Here is a 17,399-nt window from a genome sequence, read left to right on the forward strand (position 1 = left end):
TATTTATGATGCTTATTTGGACGACAAGGCCAGCCAGCATTTGGCCCCAGGAAGAAGCTTATGGCTGCATCCGTATCATCACTCCACAATGCGGCGGAAAGACTGGACAGCTGGGGAAGCTGCGCCCCAGTCGATGGGCTTCCGGTACTCCTTCTTGTCCAGGAGGTACTGCCTGCCACGGTAGTTGGGCAGCTCGTAGAAGATCCACGCGCCCTCCAGCACCTTACAGGAGTGGACCTCTCGCATGTGAAACTGCTCCATGATGGAAGGGCAGTCTTCAGTGGTTTCATACATCTGACCATTAAAATCCCCTTTCTCAAAGATCTGAATCTTATACTGGCCTCCACTAGACTAAAGAAACAAAGGGGGAAATGAACAGCAAACATTAGCAAAATCAACAGCAGGCCAGGAACTCAGAGAACAGTGAGGTTTGGGACCCACCATCTTGAACGTGAGATGATCTGAACGCCCATCCCCACTGTGCACTGACTGAAACAGCTGACGTTCAATAAGAAAAACAATTCCTTAAAATATACAAGAGGTAGAGAAAGTACTATGGAAATAAGTCACGTAGTCTTGTGATGAACTGACCTAAGATTTTATTGAAGCCTCAGCAGCCAACAAGAGACAACCACCCATTAAGAGGTGGGAAAATCTTAAGAAAACTCTTTCACGTAAAAGCAAAATGGCGGGGTAGGGGGTAAGAGACAGAAAGAGAGGGAGCACGCGCATCCTCTGCAGACTCACCAGGTGGACAGCCCTGCAGGAGCTGAGACGGTCATTGAGGCCCATCCAGTGCTGGTACTCAGAGTAGTCGCCCCGGGGTAGGATGTACATGTACCCAGCAAAGTTGGGCCTTTCATACACAGCCCAGGTGCCTCCTTCCACTCTAATGGAGTTGCAGCGACTCAAGTACATGTGGAAATCTGCACAGTCGCAATCGCTGTCATAGTGGCGGCCTTGAAAGTTTTTGTCTTCAAAGAAAGTAATCTGGAGCACAGGGCAAACAAAGTGGAAAAACTGAGGGGTTAAGTGGCTGTGTTGATAGAAAAATGAAAATTAAGAACACTTTCCCCACTTTAGGAATTCCTTTCTCCTCCATTTTGAGGAGAAAATATCTAGTTCTACCATACCTCACAACATTTGCCTTCTGGCAGACAACTTTAGTTAACAACAGAAATGAGCACTTTCTGAGGCCTTAAAACGAAGCAAAACAAAAGAATGCTCTACTGTCAGCCAGCATTTTCAGACTCAAGCTCATGGCTTCTTTCTCACTGTACTTATGTAATAAATTTTCCACTTTTCTATCTGTCTCTCCCACCGACACCTACTAGACTTCTTCCAAGGGCAAGGACCAAGCCTTATTTCAGCTATGGACCCCTATACCCTGCACTTGACAAACCCTCAACAAATGCTAGATGAAGATGAGTGAGTTCCAAATACAGAAATCCATTCTAGGTGATATGGAAGAGATATATAGAGAAAAAGAAAACACAGACCTTAGCATTAGAGCTTATTTTAGATGGATATAGAACATACAGACATGAAAATATATCATATGTTCTGTATTACTATTTTGTTGCCAACAAAGTAGTTGCAAAGTAACAAAATGACAAGGCAAGAATGTCCTTTGCTTCAAACTCTTACCAAGTTGCATCACAATCTTTGGGGTAAACCTCTGAAGCCTGTGATGGCACTGGGAAATATGCAGCCCTGAGGAACGGGAAATACTACGCCTGGGCTCTAGAGCTGCATCTCTACAATCAGCCCTACTATTTTAGTCAAGCCACCTCTCAGGGCTCCAGCTTCCCATCTGTCAAATGAAAGGATTGGACTAGATTTGAAGCCCTGGCTATAAAATAAAACTTTTCTGTTTGAAACAGGCAACAGAGTTCCCCGGAAGTCCCAGGGATTCATGATGCAGTTTCTGAAAACCACTAGACCAAATGGACCACACAGTCTGTCCCTTCTTGTTCTGTAATTCCACATCCAAGATCAATGCCAGTTTATAATTTAAACTGAAATCACAGGTGTCATTGATTTGAGCAGTTAATTCCCTGGTGTTGTGCCGCCACCTTGTGGCTAATTTGCTTTATACGTTTAGAAGGAGAAAAACCCTGTCAGCCATTTCAGATGAAAGAAGCAGACAGAGCCAGTTAGAGTCTGGAGAAGATTTTTGAGGAGAGGATCTTTGAGGCAAGGATTGAAGGATAAGTAGGGGGTTTTCCAGAGGCAGAGCAAAAAGAACAGCTCGTTTAATGGAATAAAGGAGTGGAAGGACATGGCCACTATAGGGACAAGTAGTTCATTAAGCCTGGTGCAGACTGAGCCTGTGGTGAAGTGTTAGGAAATAAAGCCAGAAGTGACACAAGAGCCATGCTAGAATCCCTCTGGTGATGATGTGGGAAATGTAATGTAATGGTTGGTACCTAGAAATAGCAGATTGCTATGGGCGGAGGTGAGAGATGCTGAGGACCAACCAAAGGCAACTGCAATGTGAATGACCATGAGGACAGTCACAAGAAATGAGGATTTGGTGACTAATTAGATGCAGGGAATGAAGGAAGACACTAAAAATAGTTCGCAGCTGGGCCTCATTCTTTTCTACGCAGGTGAGCCTTTCTACATAGCAACCTACTAATAGCTTTTCCTTCCACTGTAAACTTTCTCCTTCCTGCCCTTCCCATTTCTCAACTCTTCCCTTTCCTGTTCCCTAAAAGGCTCCTTACCCTTCCTGCCCCTAAATCACCTACTTCACCTCCTTTCTTCCCTTCCCACAGTCATCTCGATCTCTTCCCGCTCCCTTTCCCATTTTAGCACAGCACAGATTTAGGTACGTGGTACAGGTGAGAAAACAAAATCGCAGCGCCACTAGTTAAATCTGGGTAACATTATGCATTGTAGAGGGTTGTTCTGAGGGTCTGATGGCACAGTGCCAATAGAGCAATTTTAATAGCTGCCTCATGATTTCCAATAAGCTTTCGCTACAACTGTTACAGATAAAGAAGTTAAATGACTGGCCTAAGGTCATTAGCTAGTTACAAGTTGATTGCAGGCAAACCAGTGGACAACAGTGCAGACTCCTGGTTAGTAATCTGTTGTTCATTTTATGTCACTTCATCTCCCTCTGTTGTCTTCCTACCTGCACAGCTAACTCTGTTCAAAATATACCATTTACTCTTAGCAATGGAACAAGACCAATCCTGAATCTCAGAGGCTTTTCCCAAAACCTGTGGCAAGATCTTCAAGAAAATCAAGGTAAACTCTCTAAGAATGGATAGATTCTAAACTTAATTAAATTTACCTTTGGTTTTTGGCCAACTATTCACCAAAGAAGAGGCTCTGCAAGGGATATGCCATGGGAAATTAATATCATCTTTCTTCCTTCATTGTTTCTCACACTTACTACCCTCTGCACACTTACCTGACTGACTTCAGTATATGAAAAGTGGAAATATATATGATTTTTTCCTTGCTGTCCACCCTTCCAGCAGACCAGCCAACCATCCCAAGGCTGAAACAAAGCACTAGCATTGCCACAGAACCATTACTGAGCTCCAGGGCCAAGCTCTTCTTTCAGTAGCAGACCTTCCAGTTTTCAGGGCCCAGAGAATGTTGCACCTTTACTCAATTTCCATTTGTAGAAGACCATGAAATCCACTTTACGGTCAGCTGAGAGGTTGGAACTCTTGGACAAAAAGTTTTGTAGAGAAGGCTAAGAAATGTGCAGGAGGTCTTCCTAGAAGTTATTACAAAATTACTCTAATTGTCAAGTTAATTTTTTGAAAAATAGCCTACTAATCCAATATAGCAGAGGGGTAAATGTCTTGAGTATTCCACAGGTAACAAGAACAAACTTATTAAAATGCATTGCTTTTGCCCAGCCCATAACTCCTCTGATCAAACTGCTAGCAAGACAATGAGAAAGGGAGAAGAAATAAAAAAGTAAAAGATAAATTGCTATTACTATCTCCTTTGGCTTAGCAAGCAAAAGTTTTTACTAAGTGAACAGACCAGCTACAAGAAATAAAAGAGTACATTATCCCTACACTGGAAATCATTGAAAGTGGGGCTGTTCTGTAACAACCTTCCCTCCAGGCACGTGGATAGCCCTCTAAGGACTTCAGATGCTTTTTAGTGGGATTTTCATGGCATATTTTTCAAAAACCTCAGAGCACTAAAGACACTGTCTCATTTTTCTCCCAAAACCTTCGGGATGCAAATACGACTATTAGTTCTATTTTCCAAACGGGAAAAAAAATCAGGCGCTCACCAGTTATGCAACAAGTTAACAGGTGCCTCCTGAAAAAATGCAATGCAAAGTGCCTGACATTGCCTATGTAGTTTTTGTGCCAAGGTGGTTAGTATGAATCTAAACATGAGAAAACAATTAGACAAGTCCAGATGTCAGGACTTTTTATAAGACACCTGGGTTTGGACTTTGAAAAATGTCAGTGTCTCACAACAACAAAAACTAGGGGGATTGCTCTATATTAAAGGGGCTAAAAAAAAGAGGCTAATGAAACTTGACAACCAAATGAAATTCATGACCCTTGACTGGATCCCACATCAGGGGAAAAGCCAGCCATGAAGCACATTTTTGGGAGCAACTGGAGGAAATGTGAATATAGTCTAAATATTAGGTATTATATTCTGATCAATTTGGAGGACCTGATAATGATATGATGTTTATACAGGGAATGCCCTTGATTTTAGGATATACATGCCTAAAAACTTAAGGCAAAAGTATAATGAAGTCTGCTATTTATTTCCAAATGGTTTAGTAAAAAGAGAAAGAGACACAGAGAGAAGCCAGATATGGCAAAATGTAAACAATTGGAGAATATAAGTAAGGGACATACAAGTATTCATTTACCATCTCTTACTTATTCTTTTAAGATTCAATGGGCTTGAACATTTACACAGTAAAACATTAGGTGGAAAAATCAGGCACCAGAGGCTTTGCTTTAGACCTACAGTCAGTGAAGAACTAGAAAGAGAATGAAGGTATATTCCCTCATTCCCAAAGAGAATCAATTTCCAGTCCAATAATCGTGAATCACATATTTTAGAGGCAATTTTCCTAACGTAAGTAAACAATTTTTGGGGGAAAAGGGATAAGAGTAGCTGCTGAATGAAGGGGATATGTAGGATTTAATTCACTTGATTGGTCCATCCGTTTTGGCCATTTAGAATATTAATGGTTGATGCTAAATTTCAAAAGACAGATTTTTAATTGAACACTGAAAGTTCTCTACTCCATATAATCCTCTTATCTGCATGTCTTATTCCTGTGGAAATACAGAGATTAGTTGCTGGAAGGCAGAAATCATGACGATATTTACACATTACATACCTATACAGGATTCAACATAGTAAGTACCACACATGAAGATAAACCCTTAATAAATTATTTGGTAATTCTGTTAGAATAGAAAATAAAATAAGCATTCCTTAATCTTTTCTTCAATCAATCCCAGCCTTCTATCCACTATCATACTCACCTCCAGGTGAAGAAGCAAAAGCTTTTCTCCATGTTTCTTTCAATGTACCATTAGGTGAAAAAGTGGGTAGGCTAGAAATCAGCATGACCATTTACTTACCTTGGTTCCAGCTTTAGACATTTTTGGTGCATAGATTGGTTTCCCCAGTGCTGAAATCCAGGAATAGCTACAGAGAGTTAGAGGCACAGAGACATTTATACTGGGTTGGTTTCAAATCAAACATTTGCTTAGTCAAGAGAATAGGATCCAAAAATTGAGTCAGTCATTTAGAGGCTATTGATGGTTTCTAGAAAAACAATCAGGATTATGAAATAAAGGAAAGCTTCAGTACCCTCTTTAATGCTTACCAAGCCTTGCTGCATTATAGACTTTGCTGACTCAAGACACCAAAACCCAGCCAAATTTTTCAAAATTGAAAACAGAAAAGTTCCTCTTACTTGGGCAATTTGGTTTTCTAGCAAGTAGCCACCTTGAAATCCCCCATGTCTTTTTTTCTTCAAAAGAACTTGCAGGAGATGAGTCAAAAAAACCACCCTCTAATTCTGAACAGAAGTGAAACATGTTCCAAAGCAATAAAACTGACATGACAACTAAAGGCAATGCATGATCTTGTGTTTGGAAAAAAAGTCAACACAAGTGATATTTGGGGGATAATTAGAAAATTTTAATACAGTCTATATATTAGGTACTACTATTGTGCCATTGTTAAACTTCCTGAATTTAATCATATGTACTATGACTATGTAAGAGAATGTCTGGTTTTAGGAAATACATGCTAATATATTTAGGAGTTAAGGTCCCAGATGTCTTCAACCTACCCTTAAATTGTTGAGCAAAAATAAAATAGTAACACTATACAGAGGGTTGGTAAAGTGAAAGTGGCAAAATGTTAACAGTTGGTGAATCTAGACAAAAGGCATGTGGGAATTTACATTCCTGCCACTGTTCTTTAAGTGTGAAATTTTTTCAAAACACACACATACACCCAAAAGATCCAGGCCACAAGAAAGGGTGCTACAATGTGTAGCCCGAGAGACAGAAAGTTACTGTGGAAATCCTGAATTTGCAAAGGTTTAGCTAAGCCCAGCTTGCCACCTGCTAGGTGGCATTGCTCTGCATGATATCATACTGGAACCTGTGTAGGGAACAGTTTTTGGTGCTTCATATACCTCTGATTTTAGGAATGAGATTACATCTTACTGAAACTCAAAGAAACAACAAATCAACTGTTCTCCATTTTAATTTTCCTGGTCAAATATATTCTTCTCAAAAGCCCAACTTCCTCATCTTTCCCCTTAACAAAGCCTCCAGCAAATATTTTTATAAATGGGATGCCCCTAAAATATATTTTGGTCAGCCAGAAAATGACAAATGTGCCTTGATGTGAAGACTGTTGAGTTACAAAGTATTAAGTTATATGCTTAGTTTTCTGAACTTTATAAACTTTAAAGAAAGTATCTAATTAATACCATTAATTTCATTAAACAATAGCGGTTTCCAAAAAGACACTTCTATTATTCCAGTGTTTCTTTATTTGGTAATGCTCTCCTTGCTTGAATTTCATCAAGCAAGTTTAAAATAAAAACTCCAATTATAATTAAAACACATTCTGAGGGTTAATTTTCATTTTAGAAATAAGAGATCAAGCGCTTTTAGATATAATTACTAATTAAATGGCCAAAAAGCATATGAAACAATGTTTATCAGCAATCAGATTCATTAAACTGGTAACTGTTTTATCTTAAAGAACATAGCTTTCCCATCAAATGTAAACTTTATTTTGATATAACATCACAGAATGACATTGGAAATCTTTTCTAAAATTAAAAGTAAAGCTTTATCTTTTTACTGAAAGGAGAAGATTACTTTTTAGAGTTTGTTTATTGAAAATTTGAAGCAGAAAGTGAAATGAAAAATAAAGATTTTATACAGTTTCATTGTTGCATACTTTAAGGACTAAAATATCTTTGTATAAAATCTTTCCTGCTATATTTATACTCCAAAAATCATACCTTCATTCCAATTCTTTTCTAAAAGGAGTAGTAATTTCCTTTTAAATAGTTACAAAGAACTATAAAAACTATTCTCAATCACTTTAATATTAACATATATACAATGCCTTCATCAACTTTTTCATTTTAGCATCACAAAATGAGCCTTCTGATGTTCTATAAACTATATGTTTATATAATAGAAGTTTATCTAAAATTCAATGTAAACAGTAGCAAATGACATTGGAAGGAAACTTAAGGAAAGGTCTTAAATAGGAAGAAAAATCCCCAAAGTCTCTTAAGCAGCAAGAGCACCTTTCCAGTTTAGTTTCAACACGTGCACCATCTTGCATTCATCCTCCTGTTTCCAGGGCCCTGAATATGAAAAAAACAAAACAAAACAAAAAAACTAACTTTCTATCACCTTCGTGTAAAAATAGGAAAAAATCCTTTTCATAAAATCACATAAATTGGTCAGATGATGATTTAGAGTGATAAAATATGTGAAGTTAAAAGTTAATTACATTCCTTTTCTCTGAGGGTCACATTAGTTCATAATAGAAGAAAAGAAATTCATACATAGACATAAAGTAGCAGGCTGTGGGGTTAGTCTAAAGTAAGATTTTATCCTCTTATAGTTCCCATTTCCTTTGTATAATCTTCATCAAATTTCCAATTCTTAATCTCAGTATTTATTAACTAAATATTGTAAAATTATTTTTTTATAAAAAGTAATACATACTTTGAAAATGTAAACAATATATGAAAAATAAAGAATAAGTTTACGCAGCTTTGGAAAACAGTTCAGCGGTTCCTCAAAAAGTTAAACATATTATCTTGCAATTCTACTCCTCTGCATAGTATACTGAAGAGAAATAGAAACATCTCTACACAAAAATTTGTACACGAAAGTACATATAGCAGCATTATTCACAATAGCTAACAAGTGGAAGCAACTCAAATGTCCATCAACTGATGAACAAATAAAGTGCAGTATATCCGTACAATGGAATAGTATCCAACCATAAAAAGGAATGATGTACTGACACATGCTAGAACATAGATGAACCTTGAAAACATTATGCTAAGTGAAAGAAGGCAGACACAAAGGCCACATATCGTATGATTCCATTTATATGCGATGTCCAGAACTGACAACTCAAGCGACAAATAGTAGAAGTTAGAAGTTGCCAGGGACCAGGAGGCAGAGGAGATATGGGGAGTTGGAGGAATTGGGAGTGACTGTCAATGTATACGGGCTTTATTTTTAGGGTGATGAAAATGTTCTGGATTTGTTAAATAGTGATGATTGTACAAACTTGTGAATATAATCAAAGCTGCTGAATTCTTCACTTTAAAAAAGTGAAGTTTTGGGCTTCCCTGGTGGCGCAGTGGTTGAGAGTCCGCCTGCCAATGCAGGGGACACGGGTTCGTGCCCCGGTCCGGGAAGATCCCACATGCCGCGGAGCGGCTGGTTCCGTGAGCCATGGTCGCTAAGCCTGCGTGTCCGGAGCCTGTGCTCCGCAACGGGAGAGGCCACAACAGTGAGAGGCCCGCGTACCACAAAAAAAAGAAAAAAAGAAAAAAAAAAAAAAGTGAAGTTTATGGTATGTGAATATCTCAATAAAAATTAAGAGTAAGTTTTCTCCTACCCTAGACACCCAGTCTCATTCCTCAAAGACAAACACTGCTAACAATTTCTTTATCTCCTTTCAGAAATTTTTAAGGCATATAACTAGCATAAAAATATGTGATTATCCCTTTCCTTTTTTCAAACACACGAGGCAACATTTTATGCCCCCTGCCAGCTTTCACCATCACCCCCTAGAGGTCATCCAGGATCAGCACATGCGGGTGTGCTTCATTCCTTTCAAAGACGCATTCCGTGGCATGGATGAATCAGTTCATTAGGCACCTGCCCTCTAATGGGGAGCATTTGGCTGGTTTCCAGCCTACAGCTATTTCAAACAATGCTGCAATGAACATCTCTTGTATATGTATGTATGTATGTACTTATTTTTTATTGGAGTATAGTTGTTTTACAATGTTGTGTTAGTTTCTGAACATCTCTTTTAAACAGATCTTTACATACATGAATGTATCTGTAAGATAAATCTAAGCAGTGAAATTGCAAAGTCAAAGAATGTGTGCATTTTTAATTCTGATTTTGTCAAACTATCCTCCAAAAAGGTTGCACAAATTTACACTTTCCCCAGAGGTAACTGAAATGTCTTATCAGTGTTGTGTACTATGTTTTTGATCCTTGCCAATGTGATACATGAAAAATAGTATCTTACATTTCTTTAATTTTAAGTGAAAGTGAGCATCTTTGTGTTTGTAAGTATCTTTCTGTGAACTACCTATTTATGTCCTTTGTGTTTTTCTATTGTTAGTCTCTAAAGATACTTTAAAATAGCAAAATAAGCTAATTTCTATTAAAAAAAAAGAATACTATGTATTTGGATTAAATAACTTCCAATAAATTTGCCTGTATCCATGTTCTCTTCTACTGAATCTGTAGGTCTCCTAGAATTTAGTATTCAAATCTTCATTTGGACTAATTCTGGTAATTTATTAATGCCCATATGTACAATTAACAAAGATTAGCTAATTTATTAATTGATTTATGTGTGGGATTATGGGAAAGAGGAAAAATGTGTCAGAAAGGGTAAGACTTAAAACCATATATGGGGAAGTACAGAAGAGCTTTGGACGGTCTAACTCGTGCCAGGCAAGAGACAAAAAAGACAAATTTGGCTATTATATTTGCCCGTAACTCTATAGGCTCCACCTGAATATTTTGCTTGGCCTTCTCACTATAAAATGTAGTATATATGGGTATGTAAAAATCTGTATATGATGGGGGGAGCGGTGGAAAAAATCAGCAATAGTTGGTGACATAATATTCTGTGTGGTATTTTGGTATGCTTGTAATATCTCCCCCAATAACTTGTTTTAAGTGCTCTCCATTATAAATGCCTACCAGTGTTTTGATGAGGAAGTCTTATCCTGCTGCTTGTTTGGAGCCTGCTGCAGGGGGCACAAGACTGTCCAGCTGCTGACGATGTCCTGTATTAATCAACCACTCATAAAATTTGTTTTCCACAAGTACCTGGAACTGCTTCCTTTGATCCCTAAAATTGCAAAAAGAATGTAGCAATACTAATTCATATTAATTTTACTCCAAGTGATTATAAAATACTTTAATGGGATAAATGTTAAATTATTTCTACTTATCCATTTGTTCTCTCCGAATAACTGCTCTGTTCAGTTCTATACACTGAATCACCACCACCACCACCACCAAAAAAAAGATTGGTCAGATACAATTCCCTCTTTGTAAAAACTTATCAGTAATTATATATTTTGTTCTACTGTGGTTATTCACTCAACAGATATTTACTGAGGACCAAGTGATGCTGGGTAGTGTTCTGACTGATGAGGATAAATGTGTAAAGAGAAGAGAAATGGTCTCTGTCCGGGCAGGTTTGCACCGCATGATTCTAGAGGGCGCCATTCACATTGTGACCTATGTAGTCTGTGCTCTTTGTGGACTGAATATTCTAGTAGGGGAGATAGGTAATAAATAAAATAAATATGTATATGAACTTAAGTAGTTGTAAGTGGCTTGGAGAAAAATAGAGCAGAGTAGGGAAATCAAGAGTATTTGGAATGCTAATTTAGAAAAAGGATGGACAGAAGCCTAAGATGACGCGTAAGCAGAGATCTGAATGAAGTGATGGATTAAGCAAAATAAATATCTGGAGAACATTCCAGGCAGAGGAAACAAAAAGTGCAAAGGCTCTAAAGTGAGAGAATATTTATCATGTTCAGGATAAGCAAGAGAAGAGAAGCTCCTGACAGCCAGGAGCTAGCTTAGCACCATCAGCTAGGCCTAGGTGTAGCTGGGATCTGGCCTGCTGCTCTTCTGTTGAACATAAATAATCCCATAGCACACCAACAGGGAAGGCCACTATGGGACAATGCTAGATCAAGGCAAAAAAAAAACCTCATTCCATAATCATATCTCAGGTCCAGACAAAAAACAAAACCATTTTGTGGTCCAAACCACAAAAATGACCGAGCATCACCCTTTCCTGGCTAATGAGTGACTGCTGTTTCTTTACAATTATAGTTTTAGCCCCTCTATTCCCTCCTCTTTAATATAAAAATTATTACAATACCAAATCATAGAATTACCCTCACTTCCAGATTGCATCCAACCCACAACAAAACCTTGCTTCCTACACCCCTCCCCCAAATCACCTAACAGCCAAAATCCAATTATCAGTTCTTTTAAACACGCTTTTATAGAGATGACACTAGTTCTCTCCCTCCTTGTAATGAGTAACAAAATCCAACTTTATTCTACAGATACGTTCCTGGTGGTGTTTGGCTGGACAGCAATGACTAAGTAACACTATAGTATGGTGGGAGGGAAGTGAATGAGGAAAAGAATGACAGAAAATGAGGCAGAGAGGGCCTGGTAGGTACTGTGAAGGTTTTATATTTTATTCCAAGTATGATGGGGACCCATTAGAAGGGACAGAGCAGGGAAATGACATCATCTTATCACTTTAAAAGGATCGTGTTGGCAGTTTCTTTTCAAATTATTCAATAATTCTTCTGTCTTCCCATGTTCCCAAAGTTAAATTGCATGCTCCTGCTGGTTTCTAGTGTTATCATGGATCTCATGACTTCAACATGCTATGATTCAGAGTCAATATTTATTAAATGCTTACCACATTCCAGATTCCACACATGTGTATAAGCTTTTCATATGTGTAAGAAAATCTAGCCATCTAAATACTAGCAGCATCCAAACAACAGAATTGCTTTAAAAGAACGTTCTTCCAATGATCCATTTTTATATCACATCGGTATAATGATTATATTATATACAACAGTTCACAGAAAACAGTAAAGACACTAAGAACCCAGGTTCTGGAACCAGGCTGACTAGGTGTGAATCCTGGCTCCTGTGTGACTTTGGATAAATTACTTAAATCTCTCGGTTCCTCAGTTTCCTCATCTGTGATAGGGAACTATTAGGAAGAATAAATGAATTAATACATAGAAGGTGCTTAGAACAGTACTTGGCACATAGTAAGTGCTCAATACATATTACCTATTATTATGGTCATCAGCACTATTCTGCTAAATTGAGAATGACTGATCTGTAGTATTAGTATCCTGGTGGCTCAATCCATGAGATACAAACCAGGTGGAATGTTTGTAACAGATAACAGCAGTATTACTACAGTGGATTCCCAGGTAAAGCATGAGTTGTGACTGTTATTGATGTTTGTATTTTTGGCAGGTAGCAACTGTTTTAAAGAATCTAAATGCAACTATGTAATTATATATTATATACTTCCTTCCTTAATCCATATGCCACAAGAATGCATCCAGAGAATACCATGGCTGGATCAAGCCTTCTTCAACAATTTCTCTTAGAATGAAGCTAATTCTAACAGGGCAGGTCTCAGATATCGTGGGTAAACAATCTCACCCAGAAGATGTGTCTCACAAACTCATCACTAAGCAGGGTGCCTTACACTCACATTACTACACACAGTACAGCACACACCACTACAGTGTCTTACACACACATCGTTACTATAAGTTATCTTATTAAACTTTTATATCAATTTCATCAGGTAGAAAATATACTTTATATATGATATAGCTAAGAGCTAGACAGGTCAGATGACACATTCAATGTCACACAATAAGTGGCATGATCTGTACTAATTCCTGAGTCAGAGTACTTTCCACTACAATATAGACACAGCTATCCAAAGAACAATACTAATTTTAACATCTAATAAAACCAAGAGATCTAATTAAAATAGGCATTTTTACTTACACATCAAATCACAGTTCTGGATCATCAGAAATAGAAACATTTTTAGAATGGCTAATTTTCCAAGATAATGACAACCAGAAGAAACAACAACAAACAAAAAGACTGATACCAAGCAAATGGAATCCAATTATTAAAGTAATAGTTTTTCTAAGTCTCAAGGACCAAGACATTATCAGAATATAGGACATTTCATGTAAACATCCCCCAAAAGAACTTGATACCCTTTTCTCAAACTGGCTCCAGCTCCCAAATGGACAGTGCTGTAGAAGAAGCACCCCCCCATCTTTCAGTACTATGTTTCCTCTCCTAATATCTCTAACAAATAAAATGTAATTAAATACCAAAATACTTGTATAGCCAATAATTACTTATTCTGAACATCCACTACTTTTAAGTTGTACATGCTATTCTGTCCAGAAGAAAACTGATCAAATGTTTCTAAACTGGGCTCCAATTTTTGGAGTCATCGTTAATTTTCTTGTCTTTTTAACAAAATCTTGCACCAAGTCCAGCCTCCTGTCAAAGTATTTCTGGTCTCCACCCCCTTCATCTCCACTCTAGTCCAGTTTCTTAGCCTAGAATATTGTAATATCACCCTGACTTCCCTCTTTCAGATCTAAGTAGAGGATTTCCATATGTGCCAATCACATTTTTTAATCTGCCATAGCATCTAATAAAGTGGTTTGCATATTGTAGGCATTCTATAAATGTTCCTGAATAAATGAAATGGCTTTCACTCCATTGTTCAAAACCCTTTCATGGCTCCTATTACTTAACTCCACTTAAATCTAACCTTTATTGCCTGATATTCAAGATTCTATATAATCTAGCTCAATCTACCCATCCAAGTTTAAATATCATTATCCATAATCAGAATCTTGTTTCAGCAACTGATTTCCAGGATACCTGAAGTCTGCTTCTGCTTCCACATCTGCTCCTCTAGTGCTGTTAAAAGTATGCTGCCCAACCCTCACTTCTTCTCCAAACTCTGCTCATTTTTCAAGGTCCAACACAAATTCTATTTTCTCCATAAATCTCTGACCACCCACACTGATGTTTTCTGAACCTTTATATATGGTTTATATATAGCGTGTCCCTGGCTTCTAGAGTTCAAAGATCAAAACGCTTGAAATAAAATTTTGTGGTGGACATAATAAACTATAACCATCTACTATCACAAGCATGTTATTAAAAATAAAATATTTTAGTACCCCCAAAGTAAAAAGTAATTTCAGAATAAAAGACAGTATTCTAAATTGACTAAATTTAGCATTATTTTAAAACACTGTACTTATTTTTCACATTTTACTGTGGATTAGGAAAATTCTGACAAAAACTGGCATTAGTCCATGGACCGGCATTAGGAGTCCACCCTTGCACGTCTGCCTGTGGAGTGGTGGAGCCAGGAAACCTGTATTTTCAACGAGCTCTTTGGATGATCCTGACGCACAATGCAGTTTGAGAACCACTAGTGTAGTGCAGAGAAGTACATTAAAAACTAAAACCAATCCATTTATGATTGACCTTATATATGATCTTTCATTCATTTAAGTCTTATATCTGCCAGTTAAACTTAAGCTACTTAAAAGAAAGGAATCTAATACTTGAGTATCCACTTGCTCCCATCCCCCAACCAAACTGTGCCTGGGATACTGACCTTAGTGAAAGACACACTATGTCTTTTTGATTTCTTTAGCACAATTATAAACGTGCAGGTTCATTTGCTTTCCCATGGAGTTTTACATAAGACAAATTACTACTTTTAGAAAATACTCACTTTGTCAAACGAGCCTCCTTCACAGTTTTCTGCCAGGTCTGTATCTTTTTTTCTCTTTGGCCCAGTGCTTTCTGATATGCAGATGGAAGACCCCCAGGTATCTCTGTTGTGTCCCCTTCCATTTCAAAGGGAATAATAAACACATAGAATTCACATGGTGCTAAGAGACGGAAGACATTTGTGCTGCTGTTCTCTCTGCACACAATCATGGGATTATCCCAATAGTTAGGCACTGTAGCAAGGCCAGTCCTGGCCATGTGGTCCTCCAGCATTGGGTAATGGGTATGAAAGGGGGCAAAAGTTACTCTCTGGTTCCCAGAGAGAATAAGTGGGCGTGTAGGCGTCAGAACGTGAAAGATGCAACCTGTTGTAGAAGAGATGGACAGACGATGGCAAACAGCAATGACTTTAACATTGTCACAGCTGTGGAGATGAAGAGCAGTCTGTACAGGGCCCAGGATGAAGGTGCTATTCCTGCACTTCTCAATTGTTACAGATCTGAAAAATGAGGTAAATTTCTCTGAATAAGAATACGATGAAAAATATCTGACTACAATATTATTCTGATGGCAAATAAAAGGACAAATCCTGATCCAAAGAAAACGTCACAACATCAAAACACCCTTGCTTACCGTAAGGGAGACAGCAGATATACAAAAGTCTCGTTGCAACGATGAATCTTTACATGTGCCCCCACCAGAGTATCTGAGCTCTTGGCCAATGTCTGCTTGTAAACCTGGCTCATCACCACCAGGCGGTGCATCCTAGGGGCCACATGAGTATTACAAGCAATCTTAGCTCTTTTGGTCGTCCCTTCAACTATTTAAGAAAAATATAAATAAATGAGATTGTTTCAAAGAAAAACAATCAACCATACGAGGTTACACATGTCTACATGTCTCAAATTAGACCCGTGTGAGGTTTAAAAAAATGTTAATTTGGGTGTTGGGTATGCCATATTATTCTCTGTGCTTTTCTGTATATTTGCAATATTTCAAATTTTTTTGTTTTTTAAAAAAAGGTTAAACCTATAATTCATTCAACATGGCCTATAGATCTAAGATTTTTTCATGCCTACCCTTTAACTTAAGTAATGTGCCTAAGGCCATATGGCTAGTAAGTGGCAGAGCTGGCCCAACTCAAACAGTATCTTCTCCAACCAGCCTTAATTTATCATCCCAACTCTTAAATAATCTCTTTAAATTGCCATAATACTAATTCTGAACCCCTCCTAAGTTACTCACCACATCATTCCATGAATTGTATTTGGGTTCACGTCTTTACTCCTAGGATCATTACTAAGTGAGAGCACATCTTCCTCTCGAACGTGGTGCCTTAAACATAAACTCACCCCTCAAGAAATCTGTGCAGGCTGCCCTCCTAACACAGTCCCACCATTACATCATTGCCTTCTCAGACTGTACTTCCCAGAAAACCATCAGGATACCCTTGTAAAGAAAATTGGCCAAATGTGGAGAGGTCACATAGTATGCTGTTCTTCTTTTAAAACAATTCTTATTGTTTCCTTTTATTAGAAAAGTAATATATGGCTACTGTAGAAAAATTTTAAATACTAGTAGTAAAACAAGATAAAAATTATTTGTAATCCTACTATCTAATATGTTTTGGTGTAATCCTAAAAGGTCAGATGTCCTTTTTCCTCCAGTGCCTACCTTAACAACGTTTAAAAACTTACTTATATTCTTTTACCAACATTAAGAATTATGTAGTATCTCCTGTATATTTGTAGGAGCCTTACATATCTGAGAATCGGAGCTCACGCTAGAGCAATAGCTTGGTTGCATGTATAATACTTGGGTCACTGTAGATGTTGCTCAACCATTTTCTGGTTTTCAGAATTATAAACATTTGATATGAAACTGATTTTTTTTTTTTACATTTGCACGGAAACTATTTTTTCTTTACCTTTGAAACTCAGAGATTGTGGAAGTATATTCTAGTTTTTTCCCATTAATTTTGCTTGGCCTTAGTACAGATACCTACTTCTCTTTAAACTTCTATCTGGGCCCCTCTTCTCTTAAAACTTATATCTGGGCCTGAAGAAGTCATACAGTACCTGAACCTATCCCTCTAGCCATCCCTGGACTATCAGGAATAGATACATTTGCAACCAAAGCGTAATTCTCTCTACTATGAATTTAAATTTCCAATTTAGAAATAGCTAGTCTGCTTGTGTCTGTGTAGCTAAAAAAGAATCTCATCTTTACACCAATTCTATGAGGTTGTAACTATGGAAT

At 37.7% G+C, this 17,399-nt stretch overlaps 2 protein-coding genes across 5 annotated transcripts in view; both read right to left on the reverse strand.

Annotated features, from left to right (window-relative positions):
* On the reverse strand, window positions 1-7,841 carry CRYGS (crystallin gamma S; the record flags this gene model as incomplete). The annotated part of the gene is given in 5 exon segments (XM_082655295.1): window positions 1-351; window positions 748-990; window positions 5,604-5,627; window positions 5,630-5,670; window positions 7,811-7,841. Coding segments are annotated over 5 exon segments (612 nt in total). The 3' UTR covers window positions 1-78.
* Window positions 5,646-17,399, reverse strand: part of TBCCD1 (TBCC domain containing 1) — a 22,743-nt gene continuing 10,989 nt past the window's right edge. For 2 of the 4 annotated variants that reach the window (XM_082654151.1, XM_082654148.1), the window contains exons 5-8: window positions 15,774-15,960; window positions 15,142-15,639; window positions 10,479-10,629; window positions 6,974-7,870 (exon numbers count right to left, since the gene is read on the reverse strand). In XM_082654151.1, the coding sequence (XP_082510277.1) occupies window positions 10,500-10,629; window positions 15,142-15,639; window positions 15,774-15,960 (815 nt within the window). In that variant the 3' untranslated portion in view covers window positions 6,974-7,870; window positions 10,479-10,499. Of the gene's footprint in view, window positions 5,671-6,973; window positions 7,871-10,478; window positions 10,630-14,702; window positions 14,833-15,141; window positions 15,640-15,773; window positions 15,961-17,399 lie in introns of those variants that run through there. The other 2 variants (XM_082654149.1, XM_082654150.1) reach the window with 2 other exon arrangements.

The sequence above is a fragment of the Grampus griseus genome, assembly GCF_964374135.1.
Source record: "Grampus griseus genome assembly, chromosome: 5".
Lineage (NCBI taxonomy): Eukaryota > Metazoa > Chordata > Mammalia > Artiodactyla > Delphinidae > Grampus > Grampus griseus.